The sequence below is a fragment of the Microcaecilia unicolor genome, chromosome 1, assembly GCF_901765095.1.
Source record: "Microcaecilia unicolor chromosome 1, aMicUni1.1, whole genome shotgun sequence".
NCBI classification, from domain to species: domain Eukaryota; kingdom Metazoa; phylum Chordata; class Amphibia; order Gymnophiona; family Siphonopidae; genus Microcaecilia; species Microcaecilia unicolor.
Genome location: NC_044031.1, coordinates 629,891,518 through 629,904,322, shown reverse-complemented (window position 1 = coordinate 629,904,322; position 12,805 = coordinate 629,891,518). Strand labels below are relative to the sequence as shown.

Sequence of the window (12,805 nt, the reverse complement as noted above, 5' to 3'; positions counted from 1 at the left end):
TTTCTGACGTCCTTTGGACCAATCACAGCGCTTTTAGCTCTGCTAATGCGCTGGGATTGGCTCAAAGTTTGTTTATTTTTTCACTTAATGATTTTTCCTGGCACAGAGCTGTCCTAACGAGAGGTCCAGACCTCTCGTTAGATTTCCTGCCTTTTTCCTGCGTAAAGGCAATCGGAAAAGGTTAGTGCATGTCGTTTCAATGGGGTTTTCACACTAATTGCTCATCTCCATTCCGTTTTCGTTAGCTGCTGGCTTCCTCGGTAAAAGCCCTTTGATGCATGCAACGGATCAAATTTTCCTCGTTGGAAGGTCATTAAAGGCTCATTTAGCTTTAGTGCATCTGCCTCCTAGTCAGAAGACATCAGTAATACTGTAACCTGAGCTGATCTGAAGGAACTTTTTATCACACTGAACCAATCCACTTTCTGCTACTGCAGTTGTTGAGCCTTTATAGATGTGCTGGATTAATGACTCACACACGAGTAACAAGTCATTTTCAAAAATTTAGTTTTGCTAAAAGCAAAGTAGATTGAACTGTAGAGCAATAAAGTTGTTGGGATAAAAATGTTAACAATAGTTGAATCCATTGTAATTGCAGTACTTTTACTTTTTACTCAAAAAGTATTATATTAGGAAATTACTTTTATACTTTCATGTGTTCTTCACTGTACTTTTACTTTAGTATTAAAGTATACGTTTATTTTTACTTTTACTTAAGTATTTTGACCTAGTACTTTGAACAACACTGCTACAATACAAGTAGAAGAGTGTGGCATTTAATACTTACTGCGAGTTTCAGGAGGCGTTCTATCATTCTGCTATAGTCCATATCCTGCAAAAGATCAAAAGAGTTGATTAGCACAATTACAGTCTGAGAAGTTGTGCTATATTCTGTGTGACAAGAGAGCATTGCTTCCTTATAGCCTTGTGATGTCAGCATCGTGCCCCCTGGCATCCAGGTCTCATACAAAGGGAGCAGTTTAAGATTCCGGATTTTGATGAAATATTGATTTTTCTTCTTTAACATCTACCTTGTGTCCTTTGGATCCCTGCCTTACTTCTTTAGTGAATGAATTAAAGGATCAGTTTGGGGTCCTTTCACTAAGCCGCAGTAAAAAGTGGTCTGTGGTAGTGCGAGTGCGTCTTTTGGGCACATGCTGGGCCATTTTTTTTTTACCGCATCTAGGAAAAAGGGCCCTTTTAAGGGGCTATAAAATGGACGTGTGCTAAAATTGAAACCGCCGCGTGTCCATTTTCGGCCTGAGACCTTACCGCCACACACTGACCTAGTGGTAAGGTCTCATGCACTACCTGCGCAGTAAGTATGCAGTGTGCACCAACTGCTGTTTACCACCAGGTAAGTGGCCCACAGTAGAAAATTATTTTCTACCATGGGATTCAGCATGCGCCAAATTCAGAATTACCACCCAGCTCATGAACTAGCCGGGTGGTGGTGTCGATTTGGTGCGCGCTGGCCCTTCCACACCTTTGTAAAAGGGACCCTTTGCTCCCATGGTACTTGAGATTATTTGGGTCTTTTAACTATATACTTTTATCCATCTAAGTTGAAACAGGCTGTAATTTAACCTTTAGTTAAGCAATCTTTAAGTGATTTGACAAATTTAGCCAATTACCACTCTTTATCAAATGTGCTAGTTATTGGCATGAATGCAGCACTTGTTCAGCTTGTCAATTGTTAAAAACAGGACATAACCCCTGTTCCTGTTTGCTATATCAAAGCTAGATCTGTATTGAATAAATCAGATATCCTTCAGGATTTAATCATGGATAGAGTTTTAGATCTTATGATAATTACAGAAACCTGGTTTTCTGACAATGATGGCTCAAAATACGATATGCCCAGCTGAGTATGTCATTCATTCAGTTGTTAGAACAAAAAAAAAAAAAAAAAAAGAGGGTGGGATCTCAGTGATTTTTAACACGGTTAAGACTTAGTAGAAAGTTTAGTTCAGGAAGGCTTGGGAAGGGCTTTGAATAAAGGTAAAGTCTGATGAAGCAAAGGACCCAGTAGGCTTACTGGTGGGGTTTTTTTTAATTCATTTTTATTGATGACATCATAGAACAAGCAACAATGTCTTCAAACTTTCAACAGTCATCAAGTAGGTTTGCATTTTCTCCCAACCTCCCTCAACCCAAAACCCCACCCAACCTGTATCTATCCCCACCAACCTCCCATTCTTCTATTTACCATAATCCTCCCCTCCCAACCTCTCTTCTCTACCCCAACCCCTATATTAAAAATTACCCCAATATATGGGGCAGACACGTGAATATCCCCTGCCCTCCCCCACCTGCCTATACCATCCCAAAGATCCCTTATCCTGAACAATCGAAATTGGGACTTATACAAGAAAAGATGTAAAGTGATGATAAAATGTTCCGCTATGTGCTGGTGACATATACAAAGTAAAATTAACACTGAAAGAAAGAAACAATCTAGCATAACTTCAAGCACAGTCAAAACTCACAGGAGCAGCATCTAAATGCCCTGTCTGGCTGGGATAGTTTGCAAAAAAGGTTTTGCTGCTTCAACAGTAGTAAAAAATAAAATAAAATAAATAAGAGCCTTGCCATCATAGTTGACTCAAAGTCTCACTGAGTAAAGAAAGGCACATGAAATCTTTTGGAGATAAAGCTCAGAACATAATGGCACAAAAACTTTCTGAGCAACACGTATCTTAGCAGTAAAGTCCTGAAAATATAAAATTTTGTAATTGCAATTTTATTTATTTATTTATTGCATTTTTATCCCACATTTTCCCACCCATTTGCAGGCTCAATGTGGCTTACATAGTCTTGTTATGGTTTTGCCATTCAAGGATATTAGATATGATTAGTGATGTAAAGGTGTTAAATAGGGAAAGAAGAAAAATTCCATACTCTTTCCTCCTCGTAGAGCCTGTAGTATAGCTTGCTTATATGCTAAGTGCACAAAACCACCCTAGGCTTCAATGATGCACCAGTCCCTGAGCCCAACCAGTGAGCCCATGCTATTTTGAAAGGGTCATCAAGGGACTACAGGTGTAAAGAATTTGGAATCCAAGTCTCCAAAGTCTGCACCAAAAAATCATCCTTTATGAATTCAGAAAGTCCCATGAAGTGCAAATTTTTGCATCGGGCTCTGCTCTCCAAGTCATCCACTTAGTGCTTTATCTGTTGAAAACTGAGATGAAGCTGATCCATATCTCAAGTCTTGTTCTGCACTACAACCTCTAGTGCATTAAATTCTAAGTCAATGCTATCTAAATAATCATGTGCCGCTTTGATTTTTTCCTGCATTTTCTGCAGTTTAGCATCCAGTGCCATTTCCACAACTACCCGCACTTCCAACACAATTTCCTTGGGCCAAAGGGAGCTTATCAATGAACTTAGTGGGGCTGAAAGCAACACCATCTTAGCTTCAGCTCCCGTTCTCTACAGCCCTATGAGTCAGCCTCTACGCCATAAGTAGTTAATTATACATCAACATCGTCCTTTCTTCAAGCCTGCTAGAAAAGCAGAGAATCCTGAAATTTTGATGGTCATCTCTTGTAAAAAGTCAGTCAGGATAGGTAGCAAATGTGATGGGGAGACAGAGGAGCTGAACAGGCAGCCTCCTGTTCTAGACATCACATGACTCCGCTACTGGTGTGTTATAGATCCCCAGGAAACTGGAATTATACAGAAGTAGACCTATTTTATTTATTTAATAAAACTTGATATACCGCTGTGGCTTTAATAGGCATAACGTGGTTTACAAAATAGAAAATCTAAAAAATAGACATACTATTATATATAAAATTCAAACCTTAAAACCCAAGCTTAGAAAAAAAAAGATAGGTGAACTATATCATATAGTAGAGGAAAAGGTCTGAGTAAATAGATGGGTCTCATTTATTTAACGGTGTACTATATTTAAATCATGTGTGGTATTGGAAGGTTTTAATTTACATTTGGAATGCAGTGAAGATATTAGGGTATGTTCCCTTTATGAAATTTATGGAAAGTTTAGATCTTGGATTAATTTATTTTTTATTTTATTTATTTTTGTTACATTTGTACCCCGCGCTTTCCCACTCATGGCAGGCTCAATGCGGCTTACATTTATTTATTTATTTATTGTTTGCATTTGTATCCCACATTTTCCCACCTCTTTGCGGGCTCAGTGTGGCATGGGGCAATGAGGGGTTAAGTGACTTGCCCAGAGTCACAAGGAGCTGCCTGTGCCTGAAGTGGGAATCAAACTCAGTTCCTCAGTTTCCCAGGACCAAAGTCCACCACCCTAACCACTAGGCCACTCCTCTGTGAGTACTCATCAGGTAGGTCATTTGTTAGATGGAATTTTTTCCTCTATTGACACTGAAGGAAGTAATTTAGTAAATAATTGGATGACAGAGGAAGTACTCTGGTCTGATCGTGAATTGCAGGAATTTACTGTCTATCTAAGTCTAAGTTCAAGAACACTAAGATAGAAAACATTTGGAAAAGAGGGGAAATAGATGCTGACCTATCATGGAGAGAGGTGACGAGTTCCCTTCCTTGTGGGGTAGATTTGGAGATTGAAGATTTGTGGGACAAGTGATAGGAGTTGTGGATAAAATAGCCCCATTAAAAGAAAAGAACATGGTACGTGACAAGGGGCCTGGTTTACAGAGGAACAGGGCCAATTAAAGCAGGAATATAAGAAGCTGGAGCACAGGTGGGAGAAAGCGCAAAGGAATTAGAGGACCAATGGAAAGCTGAGATACAATGTTATAAGGATCATAGAGTGGTAGCTAAGCAGAAATACTATTCATTGTGGATAAGTGAGAGTACTAAATCTTCCACTGAGCTATTTCGTTTAGTGAAATCTTTAATAGCACCTCCAATTCAAAACCCAACAACAGCTATTATTGACCAGAATCTTTCCTATTTTTTCAAGAGAAAATTAGGAAAATAACAAGAAGTAGCTCAACTATTGATCAGAGGGGATTAGATTGTGTTTATCTATCAAAGAATTATTATTATTTATTATTTATTGCACTTGTATCCCACATTTTCCTATTTGCAGGCTCAACGTGGCTTACAGAGAACTGTCATGGCATAGCCATGTCAGGTTACATCATACAATTGGTGTTACAAAGAAGTTAAAGAAGGCAAGAGGATTTGTTTCAAGCATTTGTAGGAATCCTGAACTAGAGGGTATCCCTGTATATACAATTTGGAATTCATTTACCCTAGTTTCAGGAAAACAGTTGAGGTCTTTTACAGTGCATTTTGCAAAAGGTAGATGTTTGTTGGATCCATGTTATGCAACACCGTTCAAATGTTTACCTGATTCTGTAGGGGAATAGCTACTTTGGAGTCGTTGTAAAACAAATGAGAAGGATTATGCCACCTTTGTTTAAAAAAAAAATCCTGCACTGAACAGTCAGGAGAGTTGTAATTATCATCCTGTGGCAAACCTTCCTACTGTTACAAAAATTGTAGAAGCAATAGTCACAGATCTATTACATCTAAATTGTCATCAGCCGTTGGATCCAATGCAGTCTGCTTTTAGACCTCTATTTAGTACGGAAACAGTTTTAGGAGCAGTATTAACCGAATTGAGAATGATTCTGGATTATTGGTACTCACATTTTTTTTAATGCAGTTGGATTTATCTGCTGCATTCGATTTAGTTCACAATGACTGTTTGTTGAATAAGTTGAAAGATCTTGGAATCTCTGAGATAGCGCTAAATTGGTTTATTGTTTGTTTGTTATTTTAAACAGAGTGGTTCAGGTTAATTGGCAAGATGAACATTCAGTGGAATGGAACCTGAGCCAAGGTATTTCCCAGGGTTCTTCTTTATCCCCCATCTTATTCAATCTCTTAGTGGATTTGGAAAGGTTTTTCTGTTTTTTGGTATACAATATTATTCCTATGCTGACAATATTGTTCTGTTATTCTCTTTGTCTGTGTATTTGGTTACAACATCTTTATTTACTTATGACATTTATATCCCACATTATCCCAAACAAGATTGAGTTCAATGTGGCTTACAATAAACAGTATAGGATACATAACAAAGAATAATGCATAAGAAAGTAATGTAAGAATCCAATTTTACAATACAGTATCATAAACATACTGGGATAGCTATGGATGTTTAACATTTAGAAAATCTATTAAAAATGAAAAAATTGTAAGTGAAGCAAAGAGAAAATTAATGGTAAATAGAGTAATAACCAATTCAGGTAATAATTAATTGTTTGAGATATGGCTGTTCTTTGTGAGGGTTTGTTTGAATAGGCACGATTTGAGGATTTTGTAGAATTTAGTATATTCCTGTATACTTCTTATTTTGGGTGGTAAGGAGTTCCAGCATTTGGTTCCTAGGTAAGTGAAGTCTGCAGAGTGGACAGTTTTGTAGATCACTGTTTTGCAATTTGGGAGGTGTAGTCTGAGATTTATTTATTACATTTGTATCCCATATTTTCCCACCTATTTGTAGGCTCAATGTGGCTTTCATAGTACCGGAGAGGCGTTTGGAGACTCCGGTGTAAACAAATACAAAGTGATGTTGTGGTAAGATAAAGTTCATGTGGCACGGCCACATTAGGGAATTGTACAACAAAGGAGTTGTGTTATGTCCATTACGTACTTTAGTTTTGTTGCAGAGATCTGGCATTTATGTTGGACTGGTAGGGTATACCTTTTTAAACAGGTTAGTTTTTAGTTTTTTCTGGAAGTTTAGGTGGTCATACGTAGTTTTCAAGGCTTTTGGTAATGCGTTCCACAGTTGTGTGCTTATGTTGAAGAGACTGGATGCGTAAGTTGATTTGTATTTGGGTCCTTTGCAGCTTGGGTAGTGCAGATTTATTTATTTATTGCATTTGTATTCCACATTTTCCCACCTATTTGCAGACTCAATGTGGATAAGAAGCACCAATCAAGAGTAAATAAACAATTGGTTACATAAATAACAAGTATAACATAATGGATATAATCAATTCAATAAATCAGAAAACAGATTATCAAGTGAGTAGTGATGTGTTGGGAGTTCCTATTATTAATTATTATGGTAAGTCTTGTTAAAAAGGAAAGTCTTTAATGATTTTCTAAAGTTGATAAGCTCATTAATATTTTTCAAATCAAGTGGTAATGCATTCCACAGCTGTGTGCCAATGTAAGAAAAGCAGGACGCATGTACTAGTTTGTATTTTAGACCTTTACAGCTAGGGAAGTGAAGTCCCAAGAATGTGCGTGTTGATCTTTTAGCGTTCTTGAGTGGTAAATCAATAAGGTCTGACATGTATGCCGGAGCATTTCCATGAATGACTTTATGAACCAGAGTGCAAACTTTGAGCACAGAACGTTCCTTAACTGGGAGCCAGTGGAGCTTTTCTTTTAGGGGTTTTGCACTTTCGTATTTTGACTTTCCAAAAATGAGTCTAGCTGCGGTGTTTTGGGCTGTCTGAAGTTTCTTGATGATATGCTCTTTACATCCACCATACAGCGCATTGCAATAATCTAGATGACTCAACACCATTGATCGTACCAGGTTGCTTCTTGGGAAGAAAGGTTTTAGTCTTCTGAGTTTCAACATTGACTGAAACATCTTCCTAGTTGTATTCTTAACATGGCATTCAAGTGTGAGATTACGATCAATGGTTACTCCAAGGATCTTCAAAGTATCTGAGAAAGGTAAGGAAAAGTTTGGAGTGGTTATGGAGGTGAATTTGTGTTATGATGTAAGTATAAGACACTGTGGTTTTTCAGCATTAAGTTTTAATTGAAAAGCATTTGCCCATGAATGCATAATTTGGAAGCCGTGGTTGATAACATCCATAATTTCTAATAAATAATGTTTTAAACGGGATGTAGATTGTTACATCATCTGCATATATGTACAGATTAAGGCCTTGACTGGATAACATCTTGGCTAGGGGCGTCATCATTAGGTTGAAGAGGGTCGAGGAGAGTGGTGATCCCTGGGGAACTCCGCATTCCGGTATCAATGGAGCTGATGTATTAGAGTTGAATTTTACTTGGTAAGATCTTGTAGTTAAAAAACCTCTAAACCAATTAAGAACGTTGCCTCCAATTCCGAAGTAATCCAGAACATTTAATAAAATTTTATGATTTATCATATCGAATGCACTGGACGTGTCAAATTGTAGGAGGAGTATGTTATTGCCAGTTGCTATTGATCATTTGAATTTAGTGAGAAGAGTGGTTAATACTGTTTCGGTACTATGGTTAGACCAAAATCCAGATTGAGAATCGTGGAGAATTGAGAATTTATCTAGGTATTCAGTGAGTTGTTTGGTCACCATACCCTCCATTAACTTGGTTATCAGGGGGACAGACGCTACTGGGCGGTAGTTAGTTAAGTCATCTGCTTTTTTCTTTGGATCCTTGGGTATAGGGGTGAGTAAAATATTTCCTTTATCCCTTGGGAATAGTCCATTTTGTAGCATATAATTCATATGTAGCGTGAGGTCAGATATAAATTGTTGAGGAGCTGAATTAGAAGCTTGTTAGGGCATATGTCTAGTTTGCAATGAGATTTGGCAAACTTCTTGAGCATTTGGGAGATGGAATCATCCAAACGTGTATTGAAATTAGTCCAGGTTCTGTCTGCTGGATGTTCACCAGATAATGCGTCTAGACAGCCAAGAAATTTTACATAGTCTGTGGAATTAATAGGTAACATAAGTTGTAGCTTAACAATTTTCTCTTTGAAGTAATTAGCAAGATTATCTGCTGAAGGTAAGTTTGTGCTATTAGAGGTAATCGGTGGGGTATCTAATAGTTTGCTCATTAGTTAAAAATTTATGTGTATTGTTGTAGTCTGGTCCAGTTTCAGTTTTGTAGTATGCTCTTTTGGTTCGTCTAATAGCATATTTGTATTTTCTTTGTAGATGTTTCCAAGCATTGAAAGTGTAGTCATCTTTCTTTTTATTCCATGTTCACTCTAACCTTCTAACTTGGGTTTTTAATTTTTTCAGTTCTTCATTAAACCGTGGTATAGAGCTTTTTCTGCATGAGGTTCTGGTTTGTAATGGTGCTAAGTTGTCTAGAATGCTTCTGCACCTGTTGTCCCAATCTTGAAGAAAGTGAATAGAGTCCGTTTGAGTTGACCAATCATTCATGTAAAATAGTTGCCAAAATGTAACTGGGTTAATTTGACCTTTTGTGCTGTATGATAAGCGTTCATTAATATGGTGTGAGTCATTTCTTCGCCATTGGAGGAGAAAATGTAATTTGTGATGATCAGACCATGGTACAGCTGTCCATTTTGTAGATGATAGTAGAAGATTTAGGTCTGATGAGAATTTATGCGTGATGATGTCCAGTGTGTGTCCTTTAATATGGGTTGGTTCCATATTTGGCTAATCAAGATCCTATAATAGGAAAAGATCCATGCATTCACATACATAGAGTTAGAGTCTTCGAGGTGAAGATTAATATCTCCTATTATAATAAGGTTAGAGAATGACATACATGTAGTCGATATAAAGTCCATAAAATGTGTTTGACAATCAAGCCAGTTTCCCGGAGGTCTGTAAAACAGGACTGTATTAAGGTGGTCTGGTAGGTTTATGTGATTAATTCTGACTGAGGCTATTTCGAGTTGGCGAAGTATTGATTCGGTTATGGTAGTAACGGTAAAGTGGGATCTATGGATTATAGCTAAACCTCCTCCTCTTTTTCAATTCCTTGTCCAGTGGGTAATTTTGTAACCAGGGTGGCATAAGTCAAGAATTATTGGGTCTTTAGAATCATGAATCCAGGTCTCGTTATTAAAAAGAAGATCAAGATTATCTGAAACAATCCAATCCGTTACATTAGTTGTTTTATTGACTACTGACCTGGCATTAATATATCCCAGTTGGATTGGCTGGTAGGATTCGGAAAGAGTTGAAGATGTATTAATTTTGATTAGTTGTCTATCCTCTTGGAGTCTAGTCTTGTTATGTCCTTTCTTTCCTTTAAATTGGTTGTTACCATAAGTAGATTTTCCTTTTTATTGGTAATTATTCTTGTGGAGAGGGGTATTAAATTTAGGTAATCTGTAAGTATTAAATATTGTGGGTATATTATTTCCTGTGGGAGTGACGGTCAGTACGTGGGAGATCAAGGATAGGGAATACAAAATTATGGTCAATTTGGTAATAATCATTTTGCCTTTGATTTGTAAAATACAGTAAGGCTAATCAGTTAGGGTAGTATGACTGGTGAAACTTAAAGTTAATAGTAAAATGTAGTAAAATGCAACCTAATGCAATAAAGCAGTAGTAGCTAATAGGATTTTAACAAAACAATAATGATATTCAGTATATTCATAAGAATATACCGTCGAAGTAATACATGATAGTCAGTAGAAAAACAAATTCACAATATTAGGGAATGCAGACAATTAGCAGGACTATCTGGAGACAGAGTCAGCTAAATAGCTAAATTCACAACAGTATTAAGGAATACAGAGGATAGTTAGCTGGACTAAATAGTTGAATTCACAGCAGTATAAGGAATACAGTGGATAATTAGCAGCACTAAATTGATAATTACAATAATATTAAGGAATATTGTGGATAATTAGCAGGACAAATAGGTACATTCACACAGTATTAAGGAATACAGTGGATAATTAGCTGGACTAGATAGTTGAATTCACAGCAGTATAAGGAATACAGTGGATTATCAGCAGGACTAAATAGTTGGATTCACAACAGTATAAGGAATACAGTGGATAATTAGCAGGACTAAATGGTTAATTTCACAACAATATTAAGGAATCATGTGGATAATTAGCAATACTATTAATTTTAATATCCAGCTAAACAGGGCCGTGAGGTGGTAGGTAGATGAGCAGATAGTATCTTAGCTGGTTCCATGTAGTTGATAGTAGGGGTTAAAATTTGGACCCTAAACAGGAACTTGTAATACTGGTAAATGTGGTAGATAGAGATTTAACTGGCTCAGTATGTCTGAAATTGGAGGTCAAGTTTTGACCCTAAACAGGGCCTTGTGATACTAGGTAAATGAGGCAGAGTAGTGTCTGGCTGGTTCTGTATAGATGAATTGAAGGACAAAATTTAAACCCTAAGCAGGGTCTTGTGTATTAGGTGGATGGGCAAATAGTAACTTGGCTGGTACAGTACAGTTGAGAACGATTGGAGATCGATTACGTGTATTAGTGTTCCGATTCTGGGGAGCACTGCGTTATTGTTTAGGCTCTCCTGTAAGGTCACTCAGGCCCCAAAGATCCGATGACCCATTGTGGAGGGAAAATATAATGGGAAAATATCTCAACCCTCCGATCCTCGAACCTCAGTTCAGAATTAATCCTAGGAACGTGGACAACCAGAGACCCCACATGAAGCAGTTCACTGTCTCCGGATATGACATTCACTTACTCTCATCGATCAACTTTTCTTTCAACCTACAATGTCAGCAGCCCGATGTCAAATCAAGTGTAGGCTCGGCAAAAGATCAGCATTCGTTAAAACAATGGTACGTTCGTGTTGATTCGGATGTGTTTCTAGTTGGTAGGTCGATTAAGTCTGTCATGTATCCCAGGGCTTCACCATAGATAATTTTGTGAACCAGAGAGCAGATTTTGAAAGCAATGCGTTGTTTGAATGGTAGCCAGTGTAGTTTTGCGCTTTCAAATCATGTTTTTCCGAAGATAAGCCTACCTGCTGTGTTTTGAGCGGTCTGAAGTTTCTTTAAGGTTTGTTCTTTGCATCCCGCATAAATTCCATTGCAATAGTCTACATGGCTTAGTACCACTGATTGTATCAGGTTGCGAAATGTTTCCCTCGGGAAGAATTGTTTCACACATTTGAGTTTCCACATTGAGTGGAACATTTTCTTTGTTGTGGATGTCACTTGGCTCTCTAGTGTTAGGTTGCGGTCCAATTTAATGCCAAGGATTTTCAGGCTGTCTGAGATAGGGAGGGTTTAATCTGGGGTGTTGATAATTGTGGGGTTGTCCGCGTTGTGTTGGGATGAGAGGATAAGACAGTGTGTTTTTTCTATGTTGAGTTTTAGTTGAAATGCATTTGCCCAAGAGTCCATGATGTTCAAGCTGATCTTGATTTTGTTGGTGGTTTCTGTCAGTTTAGATTTGTAAGGTATATATATATTGTGACATCGTTTGCATAGATGAAGGGGTTAAGGCCTTGGTTGCATAAGGACTTGGCTAGTGGGGTCATCATCAGGTTGAAGAGGATCGGTGATAGCGGTGATCCTTGTGGTACTCCGCAGTCTGCTTTCCATGGTGATGATATGCTTGCGTTTGATTTTACTTGATATGTTCTTGTGGTTTGGAAACCCTTGATCCAGCCAAGTATGTTTCCACCATCCCGAATTTATCTAGTAATCTTATTAATATATTGTGGTTTACCATGTCAAATGCACTAGACATGTCAAATTGGAGGAGGAGGATGTTTTTGCCTATTGCTATTTCCTGCTTGAATTTGGCTAGGAGAGTGTGTAGTACTGTTTCTGTGCTGTGGAGGGGGCGAAAACCTGTGATTCATGTAATACTAGTAAAAAAGGCCCGTTTCTGTTAGTAATGAAATGAGCGCTAGCAAGGTTATATTGTTTAGTTGTTTTTTGTTAACCAAATAGTTAATATTAACAATATGGACAATCTAACCAGCTTTCGCAAAGCTTTGAAGACACATCTCTTCAACAAAGCCTACTAAATACATCCTAATAAACCATTCTCAAATTACTCAGGTGCATCAAAACACCTTTCACAATACCTTACCTAGCACCTTACACCTAAACTATACACCTTCAACCGATTATTGAATGTATTTAAGAT

At 37.6% G+C, this 12,805-nt stretch overlaps 1 protein-coding gene across 1 annotated transcript in view; it reads right to left on the bottom strand.

Moving 5' to 3' along the window:
- The window catches only part of DGAT1 (diacylglycerol O-acyltransferase 1), a 365,492-nt gene that overhangs the window by 110,760 nt on the left and 241,927 nt on the right, over nt 1–12,805 (bottom strand). Inside the window, exon 12 of the mRNA XM_030220830.1 lies at nt 788–832. Within this exon, the coding sequence (XP_030076690.1) occupies nt 788–832 (45 nt within the window). The remainder of the gene's footprint in view (nt 1–787; nt 833–12,805) is intronic.